Genomic DNA, 25,753 nt, shown 5'->3' on the forward strand with positions numbered 1-25,753 from the left:
TCTGTGAACATTTATGACCCATTTTCCAGGAGCGTCCACTGAGTCCATTACGAAAACCAGGGCGCTCTGAAAAGCCAAGAGCAAAGCCCTTAAAGGCAAGCATTGCTCACACAAGGTGACAGGGGAATCTAAGGAAAACGACTGGCCCTGAGTTTCCTGGGCTAGGAGCTATCAGTTAAGTCTACCCTGCTCTCAGAAGTTTGTTTCTCCCCTCACTCTCAGCCCCGCTGATTGGCAATTAAGCAATCGGCGATGGAGGCGGGCTCTGCGAAGTACCCAATCAGGTGGGCCTAGGGGGCGGGCACTTCATGTGTCATGGCGCTGCAGTGAGTTCTGTGAGTTCGTTGCTGAGAGACCACAGTGGTGTGGACCGTCTTTTCTATTAGTTAATTTTTGTCGTTGTGAACTGCCATCTCTTGTCCTGGCTGCAGCGTGCACACGAAGGATCCCTGGAGACCCTCAAGCCACGCAATGGTGATGCTGTGGGACGGGCGCTGGGGGTGGGATGGGATAGGGTGCTTTCCGGATGGAAGTGTCAGAAAGAGCTGTGACAGCCTGCAGCCTCCCTGCTGAACTCCGTACGACACGGGGTCTTCCTCGTCTTTGGGGCCGCGTGTTCTTGTGTGCCGTTGTTGTCTGTTCAGGCAGGGAGAGTTCTGAGTCTCCAGCATAAGGAAGTGTACAGTGACTGTGCAGTTTCTTTATTTATCAGTATTTTAAAACAGGGGCTCGCTGTGTAGTTCAGGCTGGTTCTGAACTCGTTACATTACCAAACTAGGCTTGAACTCGCAGTACTCTTCCTGCCTCAGCCTTCCAACTGCTGTGATGACAGGCGTGCGCTGCCACAAGCGACCCTGCCTTCTTGGTCTGTCTTGGACACCGCTGTGTCTCCACCACACTGCAGAGTGCCGCAGTTTTGGGAAGACAAGGATTTTCATACTCAGCAATGAAATGTTTTTACGTGAGACCTCTATTTGCATTTGTGATTGTTGCATAAACAGAGCTCGTGGTCTAACAACGTTCTGGAATGATGTGAACAAAAAGAAAAAGATGTTAGGAGAGATCTTATTGGAAATAAGTAGGAAGCTCCTTGATTTTCGAAATTTTCTTGAGTGGCCCTATCTCTAGATAGCCATGCTATCTAGAGATTCCTATAGATAAGTATAGCATTATAAATACATTTTCAGTTGTTTAGTGGGCACCTGTCACACATGCCTCCCTGGATTTAAAGCAACAGGTCTAAACTCGGGCGATGTAACTCAGCATGCACTGTGAAAAGAAACAGGTTTTAGGGAAACACTGGTTATTTTGCATTTTTCGTTCCTGGAAACTCAGGAGCTTAGTAAGGCATACCTGCACCTCCTTTTAGTAGAGAGGATCTGCATTCCTTGTTGGGCAGCTAGTTCACTGTTGGTGCAACATTCTATTCTCATTTTAACTCGTTGCAAAATAGCTAATTTCCCAGTTGTATCTCAGGGCCTTCTCTTGCGGGATGCCTTATTTATATGTTAATAAAACAATTTCTTCACATGTATACTATTTAAATGAGACTTTTCATAGAGTTTAGCATGAAGACAAAGATGTTACTCTCCTTCCAAGAGAATGGCAAATGTTTCTGCTAAGAACTTCTGAAAGGGGCTGCCCCTTGAACTCACACTGAGAAATGCTTTGAACTGAGGCATCTACAGGAATGTGCAATAGTGACCTTGGTATGATGGGAAAGGGAAAGGGGAATCATCTCTGAAACACCTGCTTCATAGTCTGAGGGCTGTTTGTAGACACTTTTAAAATTTGAAACACCAAATCAGGTATTTATATAAAAGAAGTACTTGGTCAGGTGTAGCCCATGCATTGTAATTCCATCACTTGGGAAGCTGAGATATGAGGATGTCTGAGTTCCAGGCCAGCCTGGGCTACAGAGTGACTTCAAGGCCAGCCTGAGCTGAGTAATGAAACCTTGTTTTAAACACACACACGCACACACACACACACACACACAATTACTGAAGTAGGGGTAAATTCATGTAGTTTAATCTGTTGGCATTTTAATTACTAGAATGAAAGTTTTTTGAATAGGCAATAGCAAATAAATGTGAAACAGAATTGGGAGAGTGGGAATTTGCAAAGGTGGCAAAATGAGCAGCTTTACAACTGTGTATTTCTCAGAAGTGACATTATTCTCAGAGTGATAATAAATGAAGGGTTTTTCTGTTCTAAGATTAGGTCAAAGGTCAGAGGCTTAAAAAAACAGTTTAGAAACAGGTAAATATTTGTTCTGTGGCTACTGTTCAACTCTCCTAATCATTTTTAAGGCAAAATTAGAAATTAGCGAATTAGTCTTGTTATACTGTTTAAAATAGCGTAAACAGGGCTGGGGATTTAGCTCAGTGGTATAAGCATCTACCTGGCAAATGCAAGGTCAGGAGTTCTATCCCCAATAGCAAAAAAAAAAAAGGGCAGCAGTAGACATCATCACTGATGTAGAATGAGAAGGGTATTCTTTTGGATGTAAAAGCTTGCAATGTGTGTTTGAGCTTTTTCATTGTACAAAGTGAGCTCAATAGTTTTACCTGAGCTGTATCCCCCCCAAGTTGTTCCTTCTCCTTTTCCTTTTTTAGTTTTTGTTTATGGTTTTTTTTTTGGGGGGGGGTCCAGATCTTATTAAGTTGCCAAGGTTTGCAAGACATTTTAATAGTTTACACCTCCTTTCCTGTTGGGAGCACAGACATGTGTCACCTTGCTAGTTTGAGGCTGATGTTTTTTTTTTTTTTTTTTTTTTTTTTTTTTTTTTTTTTTAAATTTAAGAGGAAAAAGAGAAAAACACAAAACAAAACAAAGCGGTGTAAGGTTACACATAATACAGAACTACAAAAAAAAAAAACATAACAGTAAGAAATCACCTGTTAATAGATTACATATTATCATCTTGGAAATAGTTGCTCAAATCACAGTATCAAAGAATACAAAGTAGACATTCAAACAGAGAGACTGCAAACAGCTGTGTTCAATGATGCAAAAACATTAATATAGTCAGCTATTTAACACCCCTAAACACACTTGCTGTTATATCCGTTAGAGCTCTTTTTTTTTTTCCTCCCTCTCTTTTTTACAACAAAATTTACACATTTTGGATTTTATTACTCTTTAGTTCTTATTACTTTTTTTGGGGGGGGGAGAGAATAAAGTCAAATATGGCAAACCAAAGCTGTCAGTCAAAACCAAGGATAGACATAGCACATGATGTAGAACAGAGTACAAGATTATCAACAATGGTTATCAACGTTGTCTCTTGTTTCCTTAAAAAGAATTGTCTATCTCATTAGATATTATAAAGTTGGACAAAACAGTAGAGAACAAGACCAATAAAACTGAGGCATTGTAAACATTACAGGATTTCCAAAGGAGACAATAGTCAAACGAGAATGGGCATCTTAGTGAATATTATTGCCTTCAAAGTAGTTGCCTATACCCTCAAACTTGATACTATCGCACAGAATGGAACAGAGTCTAATCAGTCAAAACAAGATCGTGGGAGTATTACAGGACTTCAAAACAAGTTAATAGGAAATCAAAAAGAGTTACTATTATATATCCTAATTTTTTTAATTTTTCCCCTTAATTAAAATAAACATAAGAAATAACTAAATAATTTTTTTTAAGAATAAGGGAGAGATTGAGTTAAAACAGGACATAACAATATAACAATAGAGGTCAAAGCATGACTGTTTCAGAGGCTGATGTTCTTAAATCACCATGATTTAGCCTAGATTTCAGTAAACATCAGTAGGCCTGGTAGTGCACACCTTTAATTCCAGCTGCCTGGGAAACTTAGACAAGAGTATGAACTCACCAAGCTGAATAAGTGACCAAGACCATTTTTCAAAATGGAATGTTTTGGGGGTGTGCCTCAACTCTAAACTGGTATAATGTGTGAGAAACCCAAGTGAAGTCTCCAGTGATGCAGGGCAAATGAAAAATATTTAGTGCCAATCTTACTTTTTTTTGCTGTATACTCACTGTTCAAACTAGTGGTACATACTATAATACTCCCTCTTGGTGGTGGATAGCAGTAATGAGTCTTGCTTAATCAGAAACAGAAGTGTACTCTGTGAAATAACACGCATGAGATATATAGTGTTTTATTATCAATATTGCTTTCTGTTACATAACATTCCCCAAATGATCATCAAGACAGGTTTTAAAAGATCCAAGGTTTAACACTGATGTTTGCTTATATTCTGTACCTTTTCAGTACATTTTATTTTCAGTTGCCTTTAGGTTGATGAAAATATTTCCCCTTTCTAAGTCAAATAGCATCTGTAAAAGCATCCTTGTAACTCTTTGTATAGTGTACAGTTGAGCATGACACTCATCAGGCTGTTTCTTGTTTTGAACGTTCATTAATCATTTATCCTGAGCCACCAAATTAGGAAAACAGAATAATTGGAAAGGGGGAAATATGCTTTGCTTTATGTTTTTTCTTTGCTTTGATTTGATTTGCTTTCTTCCTTTCTTTTTTTTTTTTTTTTTTTTTTTTCCTTTCTCATTTTATAAAGAGCTGCCTCACTTGGGGTCACATTCTTTGGATTACATCAGTAGGACAATGGGATAGGATGGAAATTTTCAATGAAAGTTATAGGGCTGAGTAGTTAAAGCACGACACAAAGCACATGCAAGGTTGAAGGGAAAACATTTCCATTTCCACTTTTAATTTATGCTGATTATAAGCACTCTTTTTTACTGTTTTAAACTTCATTATCATCTGCCTTCCAATACTGGAATTATTCCTCCTGCAAGCAGTTTACTTCCAAGCCTGTATCTGTGGTCTGTTGTCCTACTCTTAGAAAGAATGCAGTTCTCATGTGCAGGACATATTGTGGGCTAGATATTCATAATGACCTCATGAGCTCTACTTGTATTTGAATTGGTACTCTTGGTGAATCACCCAATAGAGAAATATAATAAAAATTCTCATTTCGCACAGCTAAAATGAGACAAAAGACACACCTGAGACACACCTCAGGTACAGAACTGGGTTCCTGTAACGTGCTGTCCATTCTACAGGGACACTGTGACTCCTTTACTTATCATATGTCCTCATTGGCAGTCTGTGCCCATTGCTTATTGCTGGTCAGAAAGAATGAATTCTGGTGCATTCACCAAGAGCACTGTGTTCAAAGAGCCAAAGAGTCTTCATGGGCTGGCTTAGGAAGGTTGAAGAATAAAGGATGCAGTGAGAAGCCTCCAGAGCTCAGAAGACAAAAAATTCCAATTTGAAAACCAAATTATTCAGTTGGAATTTGTTTAATATTACAATATCAACTCTTTTAGAGGTAATATATTCTTTTGGATAATGTGCTCTTTTGAACATCTTGATAATCTTGCAGGTAATCCATATGGACTCATTTAGTACTATAGCTACAAGTGTCATTGGTACTGATATAGTTCCCGTCAGTTGACATACATATTGTGAAAAATTTAGCAGGTGTATACAGCAGTGAGGTTAAGTACAACTTCATGACCAGATGTCTCTTTGTATACGGTTTGTCCTAGCTGATTAAAATACGCACTCTGAGGGACACAGATTTTGGGGCAGACCCAGAAATTTGTAGTGTGGTGGTATATTTGGCCTGAACTCTGGTAAACTGCAAAATTTCACACACAAGGAAAAATGAATAGCACTAATTTTACTCATAGCATGTCCCACAAATGTGTACTGCAATTTCTTTCTGTGCCTACTGAAACAAGTATTTCAGCTTAGAACTAAAGCTCTGATAATTCCACTGAATTCTGACATCTCAAGTTACATTCTGAGGTCATAGTTGTGCTTGTGCAATTCTACTAGAACTTGTTTAGATCTTAGACTACTCAAATTTGTGTTCCTCTATCATCTTCCTTTACCCAGCATGGCCAAAGAGACATTCTCACAATCTACCCTCTTGTTTTTTTATTCGAATTGCTGGAATGAATCATAGGACTCAATGTTTTTACATTTTTGAATGTATACTTGAAGAACAGTTTAGATCTCAGTTTTTCTGTCTGGAAATCTCCAAATATTTGTGGCTATCAGGATTAAGCAACTCAAAAGTTTTGGGTAAAACATTGTTTAAGGATTTTTGATAAAGTCTCTGTTTATTACAAATTTAATGAACTCTTTGTGTTTAAGTTATTGTCAGTTCTCTTTTTCCCCTTACACACATCAAGTGGGATGATCTGAATAGCTACACACTTAATGGTTTTAACATTTCACTTTTAAACATTTCTTTGTCTTTGTGCATGTCAGTTATACTGTCCTCTCAACAGGATTTTCCCTAGAGAGATCTCAAGTGTCTTAGAAGTTTATAGGTCACAGTCTCTAGGCTATAATCCGGTAATATTCTTTGTATGTTTTCCTACCTTCTGTCACTTGACAGATAATAAAGAAAAGTCACTACTATTGACCTAAACCATCACCACATGCCCTGTTACACAGCTTCAAGAAGATAACTTAAATTGAACGATGCAATCACACCCCAGGAGCATGTGACCTTAGGGCATGTGCAGCATAAAGTACTCTTTGACTATAACAAGCTGCAGAGTGTAGGAAAGCAAGCTGTTTCACATAGTGACTATTTTATGTGTTTTTTCTTTCTGAGAATGTGATTACGACTTTGAGCCATAGGGCTCTTTCTAGAAAATAGTTTTCATCTAACAGGGTTTAATGGAATCAGGAAATAAATATTACCTATGAAGAATATGAAGGGCATATTTTGATTGAAAAAGCCTTATTCTGTGTCTGTGAACATGAATTGTGCTGCAGCCCATTGGTAAATGAGAACAACTTATCCCATTTGTAAAGCTTGGTGTTTTTTTGTGGGTGACTGGCTTGTAGGCACAAGCTCAGGAGAGATGGCCCACTCTGTATGTCACTTATAACCAATAAACTTGTACCCTCAATGGAATAAAAGGATCCTCCCCATTTTTCTGTGGGTGATCCCGGTGTTTGCCATTGCTTTGGGATTTTGGTGTCAAGTTTTTATTTCAGGCTTCCAGCATCAATTGTTCATCCTTTCAATGAAGATTCATCAGCAGGTAAAGACCCTGAGAGGAAGGTACCAAGCTCCAGAAGATGTAAAAATAGTTTCTGGTATTGACCATTACATTTGCCTCACTTGGACACACTCAGACATGAGCTTTCTGAATATCCTAGGCATCTCTCAAACTAACAAATGTGGCAGCGTAAGTCTGACCATCACTTGACTCAAGGTAGGAATATTACTTTGGAGAAATTAATATGTCAAAATGGAAAACCATTCACACAGGGGTAGAAGGAGAGTATCATGGAAAAAGTGGTCCCTGCCTCATTACAGAGAAGTGATGCAGGGTCAGGCTGCATTGCAGCTGTCATTCTGGCTTTCCTGCTATTAGTTGTTAGAATTCTGAATTTCCTAATGACTTTGGTTGAAATAGTTGCCTTCTGAGGCACTGGAAAATTTTAAATTCATCTTAATTACTTTACATAATTTTGGAAACTATAGTCATTTGTTCTTTTTTCTATACCAAATTGTCATCTAGCCTGCTTTTATCTTCCTTAGGGTAAATGCTATGATTGAGATATAATGGGTTAGAAAGTCTCTGCCATGAAGCCAAGTGTCTCATTCAGTTTGCTGCCCTCTAACAGCCTTCGTGCTTTCCTTCTGTTCCTAGAAGTTCTACCATTGAATGGACCTAGCATCTTCATCAGGTTAGGTGTTTGTCCCTATGTATCATTCAATATGAACATGCAGTGACAGATGTGGATCCCATCATCACTGACAACAGAGCCCACAGAGTACAGAAAAGAAGCAGAAACAAACATACAAACCTCAAAACAAATCTTGCTTCAAATCAGTGATCCAGTGGGTTACTTCAAGTCCATATCATAGAAAGTACCGTTAACTTAGAAGAGTTTTGTTTACAGTCGCTCATCTGGGCTATACTCAGGCAGATAGTATATTATGCTTTGTTGTCCCTCTGGCTCAGTGGGCAGAACGTGGGCAGCCTTGCAGCAGGGAAGAAGCGTTTAGGTTGAATGAAGGGGCAGCTCAGAACTGCTGACAAAGACTAGAATCCTCCTTTATAGAGAGCTAAGTCAAGAGCTCAGGAAGTGTTACTGAGCAACTCCCAAACTGAATCGTGCTGGCTCACTCTGTGGCTCCTACTGATTGGTTGCACAGAAGGAAATAGCAGACCTCATTCCCAAGCAGGTGATTGTACAGGACCAAATGGTTAGAGACAATAGTATGGGTCTATTGGATCCATATGCTCTTGTGGAAAATGAGCAGACCAGCTTTGGCAAGATTTGGGCCACACTGCATCTACACTCTCTGGTGCATGTTAGGTCTTTTCTGACCCACAGGATGGGGCTGAGGCTTCTCCCAGGGACTCAGCACCCTGTCCTGTATGAGAGAAGTGATTTTACTGTGGCCAGAGCCCTGTGTTTCCCAGGTCACTGCCTGAAGTGCCTCCTCTCACCATGCTTGCAGTGGGCAGAAGGGTTGAGAGGAGACACCCGACTTGGGTTTAGTTTCTGTGTGGGAGAGAGTGGGCTGTGTTCTGTGTCAGTTTTTCTCCCAGCATCACATTGAATATTATAGTTTTATTATTACATCCCTAAATGTCTCCTAAGTGTGAAAACTGAATGGTTTGTGTGGGCTCTGTCTTAGTGGATGCAGTGACAGTTGAGTTCAGTATCAGAATGTGCTCCTAGCAGGTGGAGACTTTCGAGATGGCTTAACAGGGTCATGACCTAGAAATGTGTATTCCTGTCTGTCCTAGTTCCACATCTTGTTTCTGGCTGCCATGGTTTGAGTTGCTTTTCCTCCATTCCCACCTTGTCATGCCACTCCAAACCTGGAACAAGGAGAACAGGAACTGAAAGATTGAGGCAACCTAAACCCTACCTCTTTCCATTGAGTTTGATGGGTTTGTTGTCCAAGGTACAGGAAAGTGGACATCTAAGACATCTGCTTATCATAAATTCCTTTAAATTTCAAGTGTGAGATCTTAGACACCAGTTGTATTGTCTACTCTGGGCTTCATTTTACTGATAGTCTTTTCCAAAATTACCAGCTACTTCCACACAATAAAGTCATTAAAGTGTATTTATAAATTACATAAAATGTATAAACCACCATTTAATATTGCCTATAATCAAAATCATTGTTGGTGTCCTTGTCAACCATAATAAAACTCCTTTATTATATCCAGAGCATTGTAATAAATGAATAAACTAACAAGTAAATAAGCTCTTGTAACGCTGTTGATTAGATATGTTTCTAGTTGAAATGAGGGAGGCCAAAGTAATGTCATAAAGGACAATTTTCATGACAATGTGCCTTTTAAGCCCATTTTCAAATCCCTTAGAGTATTTATATGTACATATAATTCATGTTTTAGAGCAGAGGTAAAAGCACTACTCACATATTTTCTATAGTTTATTGACTGCTTGAAGACAGTGTTCGAAAATTGCATGTTGCGTGAGGTTAGGGCTTTGATGACAAAGACTTTTGCACTAGGTGCCAAGTACCACGTGCAGGTGTGTATGCATATCAGTGGAAGGCATGAACAGATTTCCTGTGTTAAGAAGAAAGGAACAGAGAGGAGTTCGTGTAGTGTGGGAAGGCAGGGGATGAAAAGGTAGGAAAATCTGCTCCAGAACCAAAATTTTTCCCTGAGTATGTCTTCCCGGGTACTGAAACTGGGGACTTTTGACTGTGAGTGACATCCAGCCTTCTATCTGTTACGTTTTATTATTTTGAATTTTCAAAGTGGGTATTGCTGTGGCGGTCAGGCTGAGCTTAACACTGTGTCCTCTACCAACTCTCCAGAGTGTTTGACCACAGGTGTGGGTCACCAGGCAGGACTATAAAGCAGGATCACAGTGCTTGGTTATGTTTAACAGCATCAGTTACTCATTTTAATATAAAAAATGTTAAGGATTTTGTTCATTGACAATGTATTGGGGTCATTCTGAAAAGACTAGAAAGACTTCCTTGGAAATAAGGTGATGCCCTAGACAAGTATCTGTGAATTCGAGATTAGTTCTCTATGCAGTATAATTTTTAAGTGAAATTCTGCCTAGAGTGCAAAGGGCAGAATTTATAACTACATAGTTTTCTGCACCAAGCGAATGCCCCTCTCTTTTTATCAAGAGCTACTTTGAAACAGTGTATTTTTTTCTGTTAATGGTATGACTGTGTTTCCCTCTTATCCGAACTTCAATATGATGGCTTATAATAGGAAATATCACCTGACTTGGACACCATCTCTACTTGAAACATTTTACTGGGACTGTGCTTTGAATTGTCAGTGTTTTGACTATTTTGATTTTGAGTACAGAGTGTTTTGTTGTAGATATTTTTTGTGCTCAGTGAACAGTATATACTTAAATTCAAAAGAACCATTGGTCAAACTTGAACTTACTGAGTGTGTTTGTCTCTGCTCAGTACTGAGACCTTAGACAAGAGAGTAGTTTTATACTTTAAAGATGGCTAACTTCATGTGAAAAAGCTTCAGTTTGGGAGGGTTTTGGTCCTTAAAAATTTAATCGTGCAAAATGTTGTTTTCAACATTTGGAATTAGAATGGAATTTATTGAATTAATGTATTCTCAGTATTACTGTGAAAAGTCTTTTCAAGTTGGGGACATAGGTTAGCAGCACAGTACCTGCCTGCCAAGTGTAAGGTTCTGAGTTCCATTCCCTGTAACAAAACACATACACAAAGGAAGAAAGGAAGGAAGGAAGGAAGGAAGGAAGGAAGGAAGGAAAAGGAAGAAAGATGAAAGAAAGAAAGAAAGAAAGAAAGAAAGAAAGAAAGAAAGAAAGAAAGAAAGAGAAAGAAAGGAAGAAAGAAAAGGAAGGAAGGAAGAAAGAAGAAAAGAGTATTCGAGGTTTGTGTTGACAGCCTAGTGAACATAGTATTTTTGTGAAGTAAATGTCTGAGATACTTCACTGCCCTACTCCACTGCCTCTGGGCTAGTGTTAGTTCAAATTGGTTTCTGTTATTTGTTATCCATTGGGTATTTAAAAGTATTAGTGGTGATTTTTTGTAAAACAAATAACTATTTTCCTAGGATATGAAAACTACTGATATACAGAAGATAAATTCAACATTTATGCAAATGTGCATGTATAAAGGCAAACAAACACAAGCAAATGAATATAAACATTATTATTGGCAATTTGCTATTTAATTTTTATTTTATTGGTCCCTAGGATTGAACTCACAACCTTGTGTTTGTCCATCAGGCACTTAGGCTGCTGAGCTAAATCCCCGGGTATTTAAATATTTTATATCAAATTTATTCTCAAATTTGGTAAGATTTAATGATGACAATAATAACTTAAATATCTTTGTGCACAGTGCAGTGGATAAGAGTATATATGTGATAAACTCCCTACAGGACTCAGTCATTTTTTTTGTCTTGTTTTACCCCTCTCATTCTTTCGCAATGTTTCCTCAGTTTACCCTGTGTGCTTTTCCATGAATAGTGGTATTCTCCATGCAGTTTTCACAAAGTATTATAGAAATGGCACGGGGATATATTATGGGAATTCTTCACAATTGCTGATGCCTGAATGAAGGGAAAAGTGCTTTCTTATCAATTCTGTTAGTCATGAGGTTCAGGATTTTTCAAGTTTACTTAATATTAATCACGAATCTAGAAGTATAATAGCACAATGCATTTTCTGGACATTAGAAAGAAGTTACTGGTCTGTTCATTTTAGCAAACTCTAAGGGAAAGGAGATGAGTGTGGAGAGGGTATCGGGTTCTCCCTCTTTGCATAAGTCTGACTGTGTTCTTCCACACCTCAGTTTTCCTTGATTTTTCTCAGGACTTAATGTTCTTCTATATTCACTGTTTATTTGTAGTTAGATGTGTTTTCAGTGTTTTAGAGATTTGTGTTCATTGGTCTTTACTATCTATACAAAATCCAAGTATTTTAGTCCTATTTTATTTATTTCCCAAGCTTTCATAAACTCAGTTTCTCCTTCAAATTGTGCTAGCTACCTCTCTCCTCAGAGGAAACGCCTTTTTAATTATTTTACTATATAATGCTAAGGTTTCAAGTTTATCTTTCCCTTTTCAATATACAGTTTTTGTAGATAAATATACCATCTATATATCTAAATGCATACGTATCTGTCTCTGAACAAAAACAAAACATTTTGCGATTGCTTTCAGATATTTTTAACACAAGCTGCAGCATGAGTCACTGTTGTATGTACAAGTAGAACCATAGAAGGCTGTCTTTCTTTCCTGAGATCCATTTGTCATTCTCCGTATGATTCACAAACTGGGACAAAGGTGTAACATGAATGTGTTTTATGTACAGTGCAGTTTGCAGATATCATCTTGCTCACGAGGTGGTGAAAGCTGTCAGTCTTCTCTTACACTACACAGTTATCATTTTTTTGAACAGAGCAAAGGAGTGACTTGTAAGTGGCACAGTATTTTCTTTCAGGATTCTTTTAGTGGGGTTTGTCTCTCTCAGGGTCTCACTTTGAAATCTTGACTGGCCTTGAAGTTACCTCCAAGCTGGGGCAGGACTTTGAACTCCTGGCAGTCATCAGACTCATGGAAATCCTTGCACAGTAGGCACCCAAGTGCTGGCAGTGCAGGCAGCAGTTTTTCCTTTTGTAATTAGTGCCTATTCACTTTGTGAGATCCTCATTTTTAATGTGTTTCATATATATTCTACATATCCTTCCCCTTATTAACTCGCTTAGACAGTGGTATGGTTTCTTTTATGTGATTGCAGGGTGATCGTTTGGCATCTCTAAGCTCTAAGTTAATAAGCCACTCAACTCCTATTTTATTGTCCATTGACTTGCTCCAATACTCATTTTCCATTGATATCTTAATATTATACATAAACCTCTTTATTTACTTTTTTTACTGCTACATAGTGATAATATTCATCTTGGGAATATGTGCCTGTACATGGTATATCTTGCTGCTTTTCTTGTATACTCCTTACTTTCGTTGAGACCCTCTTCTTCTCTTAATTTATAAAACATTTTTTCTTGTCCCTCCTTATTCCCCCAAACCACATGGTTCCCCTATTTGTTTAAATATTTTGTCAGACACTTCAAAACACAAAATCTTGAAGATCCATTTCATCCACTTATTTCCTTTCTTGATCTCTCCGTAAAAGAATAAGAGCATCACATCACAGTAATATATATACACACTCATGTTTTTACAGGCAAAGTTTATAATAGATACATCTTGAAACTAGCCCAAATGTTCATCCACTGTTGAATAGATAAAAAAAGATATGATGGTATTTTGAAGAATGGCACATTACTCTGCCATAAAGAAAAATAATTTGAGAAACTACTTGCTAAATGTTTATACCTAGAAAACACACTGTCGAGTGAAACAAAGTAGGCACACAAGTGTAAATATCACTTGGTTTCCATGGTGTGAAAACGCAAAAGGAAATAAGGAATGCAACGTGTATATTTTGTGTAATGTTCAGTTAATGTTTTTCAAAAAAAATCTTCAGTTTTCAAAATGCTACTTATGTGCAACATAAGAATGTCTAAATCATATGAAAAGCCTAATGTCAATAGAGGTGTAAGCTGTTATCTGTTGCAACCTTAATTCGATACTTTTCTTTCTGCTTTTTTCTGGAAATTGTGATTTGGAAGGTACTTCTTTGAGCTTCACTTTGGAAACAGTCCACAGATATAATTTCAATAACCATCCCTGGCAACCAGTGCTTTCTAATTTGCTTTTTCTGTAGCACAGAGAAACAGTGTAGACATGGAGTTTTTATTTGAAGGAGTCAAGTTCTCAGGGTATGAGTATGAACCTTCTTTCAGGAAAAATACATATGATTCTTTAGGAGGCAGTGACCTTGGAGGATGTAACCGTGAACTTCACCAACGAGGAGTGGGCTCTGCTGAATCCATCCCAGAAGAAGCTCTACAGAGATGTGATGTGGGAAACATTTAGGAATATAAATGCTATAGGTAAGGAACACATCATTTTCTTATATGTACAGTTAGAGATAATTTGTTCTTGCCGATGGGTGCAGATTCATTAAATAGAATACAAAATTATTTTGAACAGTATATTAGTCTTGTTAACATTATACCATGAATCTAACTGCTACCTCTAATTTTTATGTAATGATATGGTGACTGTTTGTGTTTCTGTGGCTACAATCCAGGAAGGACTTGGGACAGCCAGCAAATGGAAGAAGAATTCAGAAATTATTCAAGAAAGCTGAGGTAATTGGCATTCATAAGGAAAAGCAGTGCTTCTCAACAGTGTCTGTGATCAGAAATATGACAAGGAATTTTTATAAATAAGGTCATGTTTAAATTTACTTACTATCATAAATTTTACTGATACACATACAGGTTGATGTTCTATAATTTGATAATTGAATAGAAATTCAATATCAGGAAACTAAGTCAATAGTGACACACAACAAGAAACACTGTCTCATACATTGGTATAAAGAAGTTCTTTCAGGTTCAATATCATGAAAATGTATGAAATTATATTTAGTTTTAATATATAGGAATATAAGAAAAAATAAATCTTAATTTTGGCAGGAACTCATATATATGTATGTATATATGAATATTAAATATGTGTTATGTAGCAATTGCTACTATTGAAGCAATGTTCAAAATACACACAAATGCTAACGTATTAATAGATTCTGGAAACATCTTCCAGAGGATTATGATCCTTCGTGTTTTAAAATTTTTACAAACACCCTAATGCATTATGTGTAGGAATGTAAAACAACCATTTTTATATTCAATATATACATAACAAAAAGTAAAACTGAAAGTTTACATATTATCCATTCAAAACACCTATGCATGTTCTGAAAGCATTTCAGTGTATAATGTTTTAATTATGCATGTGTGCTTATGCTCAAATCTGGATCTACAGGGGTATTCACAGTAGATGACTTCTGGAAATAATTCACAGTGTGCAAGCTCTAGTAAGAACCTAGTGGCCCATCACTGGGTGCATCAAAACTGAGGATGTGCTTTGGCGCAACATGATATTATCTTCTTACACTCTGAACACTCTGGGAAACTAACCTGGCAGGGTGACTGCATAAAGTTCATCCTGATCAAGTGAGTGATTAATGAAAGCTTCTCTCAAAATATGAAATAAAAATGTAGAAATGTGTTCTATTGCTTACACTCATTACTCAGTACACGCACGCACACACACACACAATGAGACTCCACCTCACAATGTTAAGTGCAGGAAGTCAGACACACAATGTGAATTATCAAGTGTTTTCCATTATATAGGATACTAAACTATAAAATAGGGAGTAAAATTAAGCAATAGAAGAGTAGAGTATTATGATAAAGCTTCAAAAATGAGCAAATTGTTATACACATATGAATCAATGACTTAAATGAAACTTGATCTTAATTATTGCAAAACCAATTTATAATTCCAAATGAATATCGTCCTTTGGGAAGCGTGTTGTGCAATCATCCTCCAGAGCTATCAGCCAAATTTTTCTGAAAATATCTTAGAAGGCATTGAGCTGGAACTTGGGCTGCTACATTCTTGCTATGGAGATATTTTTATCATAATTAATGTTTTGTTTCTATACAGAAATGAAGAGGAAGCAATGTGGTATGAATATAAAACTTACAATCAACATAAAAACATGTACCTTTGGCCTTCAGATGTTAATGAAGACAAGACAAAATCCGCTTTAAAGCCAGCTGTAAGTTTTGTTTGTGGAGAGCCCCTGATAGTTCATTTATCATTGAATATCCCCATCTTACCTCACCCTGGAGGAAAACTACGTGAGTATTTGGAATTTGATGACAAGCTGAGTAAATGTAATGAACATAGAAAACCCTGCAGTGATTTCCAGTACTTTCAGAAGCATACAAGGACAAAGAATGGAGAGAAACCCTATCAACATGAGCAGTGCATGAAATCCTATTCTGAATTTAGTGAAAGAACTCATTCTGAAGAGAAGGTGGTTGTTGATCAGGAAAATGTGAAAGCCTCCAGCACCCCCACTGGTCTTCAGATAGCTGAAAGAATTCATGATGGAAAGAAACCATATGAAAGCAAGCAATATGAACATTCCTTCCACACTCAAAGATGTAAAATTGTTGAAAAGATTCACATGGATGAGAAACATTGTGTATGCAAGCAGTGTGGGAAGACATTCACTACCCATAAATCTTGTCAGGTACATGAAAGAAATCACATGGGAATGAAACCTTATATGTGCAAGCAATGTGGAAAAACATTCACTTCAAAGAGTTATTCCAAAGTATATGAAAGAATTCACACAGGACTGAAACCTTACGCATGTAAGCACTGTGGAAAGGCATTCAGTACACACAATAATTGTCAAAAACACGAAAGACTTCACAGTGGGGTGAAACCTTATGTGTGCAAACAGTGTGGGAAGGCATTCTCTACTCGAAATGAGTGTCAAGTACATGGAAGAACTCACACTGGGGAAAAACCTTATGGTTGCAAGCAGTGTGGGAGGGCATTCACTACACACCACTCTTGTCAAAGACACGAACTCACTCACACTGGGTTGAAACCTTATGTGTGCAAGCAATGTGGAAAAGCATTCACTACCAAGAATTCTTGTAACACACATGAAAGATTTCATACTGGGGAAAAACCCTATGTGTGCAAGTACTGTGCAAAGGCATTCACTGCAAACAGTCATTGTCAAAGTCATGAAAGAAATCACACTCGGGAGAAACCTTATGTGTGCAAGCAGTGTGGGAAGGCATTCCCTACACCCAGTAAGAGGCAAACACATGAAAGAACTCACACTGGGGAGAAACCTTATGTGTGCAAGCAGTGTGGGAAGGCATTCACTACAAACCGATATTGTCAAATGCACGAAAGATCTCACTTTGCTGAGAAACTTGTGGGCAAGAATTGTGGAAAGATATTCACTACCCACAGTGGTTGTCAAAGACATAAAAGCAGTCACACTGTGGAGAAACCTTATATGTGCAAGGAATGTGGAAAAACATTCAATTCAAAGTCATATTGTAAAATACATGAAAGGATTCACAATGGGGAAAAACCTTACACATGCAAGCAATGTGGAAAAGCATTCAATACGAAGTCTTACTGTAAAATACATGAAAGAATTCACAATGGGGAGAAACCTTATATGTGCAAGCAATGTGGAAAAGCATTCACTATTTGGAATGTATACAGAAGACATCAAAGAATTCACACAGGGGAGAAACCTTATGTATGCACACAGTGTGGGAAAGCGTTCACTCAAAGGAGTAGTTGTAAAAAACATGAAAGAACTCACACTGGGGAGAAACCTTATGTGTGCAAGCAATGTGGGAAGGCATTCACTGAAAGTAGTAGCTGTAAAAAACATGAACGTACTCACACTAGGGTAATATCTTATATGTGCGAGCAATGTGGAAAGACATTTACCACACACAAATCTCGTCAAATGCATGAAAGAACTCACACAGATAGGACCATATGCATATGAGCCATTGGGAAAAAGATTTGCTAGTAATTCCATTTATATACATGACTCCCTCTGAGGAGGAGCCCCATGTATATCAACAATGTGGAAAAAATTCAATGAACACATTTTTTATCACCTACATGAAAGAATTCACTGGAGAGTGACCCTATGTATGTAAGCCTATGTGGAAAAAAGGGTGAAAACTCCTCCTGTATTGAAACTTGTACACATTGACATGTAAAATTTGGTGTCAGTATGTCTTCATGGGCTTTTCAGAAAATACATCTGGGAGGTATTCTTTGTTTTTCAGAAAAATTACTTAAATACTGAAATATTTATCTATAGTCTTTACTACAAACAATATTGACATAATATATTTCAGGGGGCCAGAAATGTAGCTTAGTGGCACAAGTGCCTGCCTGGCAAGCATGCAGTCATGAGTTGATTCCTTGTAACCCCCCAAAAAAACCCAATTAACAAAGTAAACAATATTTTTGGGTAAGCCAGTCTTTGAACCTAGTATATAGTATTTTCTAATGAGATGAGTTGAAATGAAATATATTTATCATTTCCATGTACGGTTACTATATAAGCAGTTTTGGAATTTTTTTTTACTATAGTGAGGTATAGTCTGATAAAAAAAAAATAAATTTTATTAGTAGTTTTTAACTGGGATTTCCTACTAGCCTTAATTTAAATTTCTTCTGTACAGTTCATATTCTATATACAAAAAGATAGCTTTAACTTCCTGATATATATGTAAATATGCATATTTAGAGAGATGTACATATATTTTTAAAAGTTCATGTATTTTCACACAACTTGCAGATCACCAAATGTATATTTCATGACCTAACTAGATACCTGAATTTATTGTTATATATGTAAATGTCTGGGAATTTAGACATGCAAGCATTTTTTGTATGTGTGATACTGGGGATCAAACTCGGGGCCTTGCGCTTCTCAGGCATGCGTTTATATCACTGAGCCAAATCCCTGACCAATTTATTTTTAAAAACTCATTTTTTTACACACAACTTGTGGATCACCAAATATTGTATTTTTCATGGCCTAACTAGATACCTCCTTATATCCCAACATAATTATATGAAACATATCATTTCACCTATTCTGCTTTCATGTTGAAAACAATATGATTTACAAAAAAATGTTTTCTTATCACGAACAATTTACATGTCATGTTAATATTTTATAATTTGATGGTTATTTTACCACAATTTTTGTAGCAAACTGTACTGCTGTGTGTTTCTGATTGAGACGCATGAGATGGACAGTACCCTTGTATTAAAGGATATCATGAACTGTAATACTTTATCAGTCATTGCTTCTTAGAGAAGCAGTTTTAATATGAGTTATAGCATTATATAAGCATGTACAAGAGTGTTTTGCAGTGTCAACACACACATTCAGATGTGGAAGAGAGCAAACAGTCTGTCTGTGCACCGGATAGCTTAGCAGTCCAGTTTCGATCCTAAAGCCCACTTATTATGCCCCCTTGAATCTGTGTCAGAAACCAAAATGTCTGTGCCAGAACACTGAGTAGTCTATCGTATAGGCTGAAAAGCCTGTGCTGGAAACTGAGAAAGGGCTTCCAGTGTGACAGTGGACACTGGAATTCCACAAAAACTGACCGGAAGTCTTTCTTTGTTTTGTTTGTTTGTTTGTTTGTTTTGTAATTGTCTGTCAACAATCTTTTCTAGGGTAGGTCTTCCCCATCCATAATTTGCTGGGCAAATTTAGTTGTCCATGTAGTACTCAGCTTGGCAGTCAGTGAACTGACACTATCCACCCCCCATAAACTTCACAGCTATACACATTTCTTTAGGAGTTATCTCAAGACACAAAGATGAGTTCATAATTATACTTTACATATTGTCCTGTCTACAAGTGGAAATGCTCTAACTCTCCTGCCCAGAGCAGGGCAATTTTCTGTGAGTGTTTCTTCTAACATTTCATAATTTGAACACTATAACACAGTTGATAAAAAACGACCAATGTTAAAGACTGTAAACATACTACATTGTAAGGATGTTAGGAAACAACTGCCCAGTCCTCATTTCTGTAGCTGATCATGGTGTCATACCTTGTGTTTAGAACTGCTCGTAAGATGCATTCTATATTCCTTTTGGTTGAAAAGTAACTCAGTTGGTTTTGGTTCTTTCCGTGATATGGAGACCCTTCCCTTCATTCCTGAAGTCTGTGAACCATTTGACCTTCTGCCTGGATTGGATAGTTATACTTTCCCATGGACTTTAATAACAGCATGACAATCTGAGGTGATACACTAAGAAACTTCTTTCACTCATTATCCAAGTGTGTTTTTTCTTTCCTCCATTCTGGAGTAATAATCTAAGTTTCCCTTGACCGTCTGTGTCAGTCACCACTTTCAACAGTGTCACTCCCATTTTAGTTTCTTTCCTCAATTTGTGGGACCAAAACAACCAGGGGGAACTCTTCACTACATGCACATAGGTATCACTGGTGCAAATCCTCCCACTTCTAGAACTAAAATTTTCAAAGCCTGCAGAATATAAGGTCATGAGAACACGGAGCAAACTTTTTCTAATATACCACTATAGGGAACAGTGAGTGGCATTCTCATTCCCCCTCCTTCATTCCTAGAGCCATGAATCCTGGCTTTGGGAAACAGTAGTATATAATCGTTGCTGACTGAGAGCATAAACACTGCTTTTCAAGATCCTTGCCCATCCCTGAGAGCTACTGCTTAACCTAACTGTCTTTAAAAGACTTTTATAACTCAATTAATCCAGCTTCTTCTGGATGGCAAGGAACATGGTAAGAACAATGAATTCCATGAGCGTGACACCCATCACATCACCTTTTTGGGCATCAAGTGTATCCCTTAGTGTCTCAGACAATACTGTGTAGAATTTCTTAATTGTGAAAAAGGCATTATTTGAATCCATACGTGGCAGTTTTGCAAGAAGCATGACATGTACGAAAGGTAAATTTACCTCCAGTAAAAGTATCTATTTCAGTAAGGACAAAACATTCCTTCCACAACGGAAGCAGTTGAATGTAATTAAATTGACCCCAAGCTGAATGCTGATCACCACAGGGAATGGTGCCATGTTATCGAAAAAGATGATCTATATTGCTGGCATGTGGGTCCTAGAGCAGTGACTGTCACCAGAGCGACCTTGGTGAGTGGGCGTCCATGTCACTGAACACAAATAACCTCCATTCCTACCAACATGCCCATTTTGTTTGTCAGGCCGTTGGGCATACAAAGAGGTTGCTGAAGCAAGAAATTGACTACAACCTACAGAATTGATCAGATTATTCAACTGATACAGTTGCATATCTGGGCTTCAAGGCAAAATATAACACCATTGCCCAAACTGCAGTTCACTGTAAATTTGATTTCACCAGTATCATACTTATGTTTCCTGAAAAAGTTATTGTAATGCTGCAGTACTTGGAGCTGGTGTTTACATAACAAGCAGGACCATCTGTAAACATTTGCTAGCCTATTTTTATTCTAAAATCTGACTGTATAGTAAAATTTATAAGGTCATAAGTGTATGTGGGGAAAAGAAGGTGATATAGTAAGTGTAGAAGCCATGGACATCTGAGGGACTTCTTCATGTAAGTTACATGTACCCTTTGGATCTACTCTGTCTTCATCATGTGTTCATTTGCCATTTAATGATAGGTCATTATTTTGTAAAACACAGTCATGACTTGATAAATCAGACAATAGTGAGTTGATGGGTAGGGAGATCTTCGTCCGGTAAAATAATCTCCTGAGAGTCTAGAGGTGAAACAGCCACATGGCTCTGCACTGTATTGTTTTAAACAGTTTACAGCCAGGACTATGATTATTCCCCACAATACTAGAAAGACAGACCATGCTGTCTTTAGAACTCATTAGATTGGAGATCCAACTCTAGGAGTCCCTAAGCAATTTCATTTTTTCAATGGTCCCCCCACTAAAATCTCTATCAGTCAATACTTACTAGAGAAACAGCTTTAAAGGAAGGCACACAAATATATTTAGAAGATTGGCATATAATGGCCACTCAGAGTCAGATATTGAAGTGTGCAAAAGGTGTGTCCTTCAGCTGGAGATCTGAATCTTCCAATGAAATGTCTGGGTTTGCCTGGCATGCTGACATAGGCCTGTAATCCCAGCACTCTCGAGGTGAGGCAGGAGGATCCTTGTGAGTTCAAAACCAGCCAGGTCTATAAAGTGAGCTCAAGGCCAGCCTCAACTGCACAGTGAGATCATGTCTCAAAAAGACAAAAAAGAAAACCCCAGGGCACACTGTATTGCTCCTCCTTCCAAGTTCATATCACATTGCAGAATGATTGTGTATCAGTAGGCTGAATGGCCTGTGCTGGAGGATGAAGAGTCTGCATAGGAAGCCAAGGGACAGCATCCAAGTTGAAGGTGAAAACTGCAGTTGCCTTTAAGAAGAATAAGCAAGTTTCCCTTTTGGGTTTTTCTCTTTTATCCTTTTCTGGTAACAATCCTCCTTATTGTGGTTCTACACATAAAATTAACGGCTTTTCAGTTTATGTGGTCATCTGTTACGTTGATACACTCGATTAACTATTTCAAATAAATCTCAAACATATACAGATGATAGTATGATTTTTCCCAGTAACAACACTAACAAAGGTATTTTGTCAATAGTTGAGTTTTTTGAGGAGAATCATTGTTTTGGGATTTTGTGAGGCAAATTCCTTTATTTTCCTTGATGAATGTCATTGCCTTTGGTAATTTTTATTGTTTTACCTAAGAAGGTGAAATAATTGCATGAAAAAAAGGTTATGGTAAAAGTTTACAGATTTATGATAGAGATTGTATTCCATCATACATAAATTTATACAATTTCCTCTTCCATTATCCATAAGGCAGTATTTGAAGTTTGTGACATTTTAAAACACATTCCCATATAAATGGTGAGTATGAGGCCAAGTTGATCTCTTTGAATACATTTTGCCTTTGTGTGTAGTGCTTTTTTCTTGTTTTGTTTTGTTTGTTTTGTTTTTTGGTAACAGGGATCGAACTCACGACCTGGTGCTTGCAAGGCAGGCACTTATGCTGCTGAGCTAAATCCCCAGCCCTGCCTTTATTTTTAACAGTTAAATATTTTGTAAAATGTATAGTGTTCTTACTGTAATGCTGCTGGGGTTACACTATCAAGCTATGTTAACATAAAAATATAAGTGAGCAATGAATTAAATACTCATAATTCAGTACACATTGTTTAGCTTGCTCTAGCCTTAATCATGCTTTGATATATAAATTTGCTTTCAATTAGGTAGTATTATCTAAAATTGTGTATACTGCATACATGATATATGTAGCAGAATTTGTGGACTGTAACACACAGTAAAATGCCATGTCACACACTCTAGAGCATGTGACTAAGTTTCCTGTGGCTCATTTCTGCTTCTTACTATCATCAGGAAGATAACGTAGCTATCACTATTCCAACTAGTGATGGAATGATTAAAACACAGGGCATTTTTTATTATTAAGTTCATTGGTAAAATTTAGAAACACAGAATGAACACATCATATGGAATTTGTACGCATTCATGACTTATCTTGGTGTCTATTTTTTCCTTCTATTGCCTTCCATTCAGACCCTCTTCACATCTTCTTTTGTAAAGATTGTTTCAATTCTATTTTTTCTCTATTTTTTTCTTTCCTTTGTTTCCTTTCCCTTACTTCCTGGTTGCACCTCCTTTTTTGTAAAGATTGTTTCAATTCTATTTTCTTAATTTTTTTCTTTCTTTTCTTTCCTTTTCCTTACTTCCTGGTTGTACTTTCCTTTTGAAAAATTTCTTCATATTTCACAGTGTCTATTTTATGTTTGCATTCTTATATTTTCATTTACAGAGAAACAATGGGATATTTACACATGTACATTGAATTTTTTCACTTTATAGTATGATTTTTGGGAAGTTTTTTTTGTTCGTTCGTTTGTTTTTCGGTACTGGGGACTGAATTTATGACCTTGTGCTTGCCAGGCAGACAGGCACTTACACCACTGAGCTAAATCCCCAGCCCTATAGTATGATTTTTAAATGACTCATTTATCCATTTTATGGCTTTGTATTACTCCACTGTATAAATGAAATCATCATTTTTCTCAATTAATTGCTTGATGAGCTTCAGAGGTGTTTCCAAGTTTCAGCTATTACAAAATGTACTGCTATAAGCATTACGGCACATATGTCCCTGTGGTAGGATACTTTTAATTCTTCTGAGAAAATATCAAGGCGGGGATAGGTGGGTTAAATAGGACCTCTAGTCCTAGTTCTTTGAGGGTTCTCCACAGTAATTTCCAAAGTGGCGCAACCAGTCTACAACCACCAACAGGAGAAAAGTACTTCTTTTTCCCTGGGCCCTGCCAGCACTTGATGTTTGTCAATTTGTTCATGAAAGCCATTCTTTCTGAAGTGAGATGGAATCACAGCCCACGTGTACTGTGGTTATCCACTACCACCACAGTGCTACTGCATTACTTGAATCAATGAACACAGATCAGGTTTCTGTCCAATTATAGTAAGCAGTGACAGCAGACATGTCCACTGATGTGAATACTTGTTTTTGAAGTTTTCTTCCTTTGGTTTTTAAAATTACTTTTTTTTTCTTTTTTTCTCTTTTCTTGATTTGTTAGTTCCATATTTTATATGAGTGGAAACACTGTTTCTACTTTTGCTTCTTTTATTCCATTCTGCTGTTTCTTCTTTGTTTCTTTCCCTCCAGTCTTCTTCAAATGTAAGCAAAGTTTCTGTAATCTTTCTTTGCCCTCCATTGTTGCTTCCAATCTCTTTATCATCTTCTATTTCTCTATTTCTCTCTTAAGCACATTTAAATTTTATCCCTTGAGGTAATGTGACCATACTGAGGCAATATTTCCAGAACACATTTTCCTGACATCTTTTCCATTTTGTTATATAACTACAAACCTTGTTCATATGGCTAAAAGTGACAAATAAATACTTTACTCTAGTCATCTTCTAGAATGTTTTTGAAGCTCATTTTATTATTGATTGTGCTACTTTAACTGTTCTAATCAGTTCTTGTTTGCAAAACTGAGTTTGTCTGAGGGTTATAAACAATATAGGAGAGTGTAGAAGAAGCTGGTGCTATGCCAACTAAGCAGAACTTTCTCATTACCTATAAATAGAACAGGCAGGATCATGCAACATACTCAAAACCCAAAAGCCAGCTACAAATAGAAGGTATCTCCAAGAAGTAGTCAGTACCTAAGGGTTCTTGATACTACCGGTAATATCAAAAACAAACAACTTTCTAGCATCATTTCAGGAAATAAGTTTAAAATACAGAAAATGGGATGGCATAGATGCAACATGCAAGCTTAGGCTTTCCACTCTCCATAGGAGAATCTAGTAGGCAATAAATTAAAACAGTTCTAAATCCAATCCCCTTGGCTTTCTGAAGTGATAACATCAAAAATAACAAAACAAACAAGCCAAGTGTGGTGGTGCACACTTATAATCACAACACTGGGGAGCTGAGGCAGGAGGATCATTGCAAATTCAAGACCAGCCTGGGCAATGAAGTGAGTTGAAGGCCACCCTGAACTACATAAGACTCTGTCTCAAAAAGAACAAAAAAAAAAAAAAAAAAAAAAGCTCTGGAAAAAAATCAAATCAGAAAAATTTTCTCACTTTACAAGATGATGACCATTATAAAGGCACATGCTTAGTGAATCTTATTACGATGTGTGTGTGTGTGTGTGTGTATATATATATATATATATATATATATATATATATATATAGATTGTTTGTTTTTTAAAGGACCTTAGTAAAATGTTGCAAACTGTGGATGCTCAACCTAGGAAAAGAATGCAATCAATGAAACAGACACAAATAAATATTCAGGAGATCTAAAATTCTTCTGGATGTTTATCCAAGAGAATGTACCAATGTGAGGACAGAATAGCAAATCTAGAGGACAGGTTTGAGGGTTAGATATCACAAAAAGAAGGATTTCTTAAAAGCACAAAGGGAGGGCTGGGGATTTAGCTCAATGGTGTAACTGCCTGCCTAGCAAACACAAGATCATGAGTTTGATCCATGGTACAAAAAACCAAACCAAACAAAAAAAAAATTCCCAAAGTTTCACAAAACATCAATCCAATAGATGCAACATATCATAAAGAAGAACAAAAGATGAATCAGTTAGTGGAACATCAGGAGATACCAACCACAACA

General features: G+C 37.2%; 1 protein-coding gene across 2 annotated transcripts; it reads left to right on the top strand.

Moving 5' to 3' along the window:
- The first annotated feature begins 301 nt into the window (after positions 1 to 301).
- Positions 302 to 18,834, top strand: LOC100723908 (zinc finger protein 709-like). Of its 2 annotated transcripts, none has more exons than XM_063254157.1 (4): positions 302 to 474; positions 13,854 to 14,003; positions 14,204 to 14,264; positions 15,634 to 18,834. In XM_063254157.1, the coding sequence occupies exons 2-4, from the start codon at positions 13,970 to 13,972 to the stop codon at positions 17,525 to 17,527; spliced, it is 1,989 nt and encodes a 662-aa protein (XP_063110227.1). In that variant the 5' UTR covers positions 302 to 474; positions 13,854 to 13,969; the 3' UTR covers positions 17,528 to 18,834. The 2 variants fall into 2 exon arrangements, with proteins under 2 accessions (XP_063110227.1, XP_003466841.3); XM_003466793.5 differs by having other exon boundaries at positions 13,877 to 14,003.
- The last annotated feature ends 6,919 nt before the right edge of the window (positions 18,835 to 25,753 follow it).

Source organism: Cavia porcellus, unplaced genomic scaffold (assembly GCF_034190915.1).
Source record: "Cavia porcellus strain 051 isolate PalLab524CR breed Dunkin Hartley unplaced genomic scaffold, mCavPor4.1 scaffold_8, whole genome shotgun sequence".
Taxonomy (NCBI): Eukaryota; Metazoa; Chordata; class Mammalia; order Rodentia; family Caviidae; genus Cavia; species Cavia porcellus.

What these genes read in the sequence shown, in the direction of transcription:
- LOC100723908 (XM_003466793.5), top strand. An exon ending in TAGGAATATAAATGCTATAG is followed by an intron (nt 14,004 to 14,203) that starts GTAAGGAACACA and finishes GCTACAATCCAG; the next exon opens with GAAGGACTTGGGACAGCCAG. An exon ending in AATTATTCAAGAAAGCTGAG is followed by an intron (nt 14,265 to 15,633) that starts GTAATTGGCATT and finishes GTTTCTATACAG; the next exon opens with AAATGAAGAGGAAGCAATGT.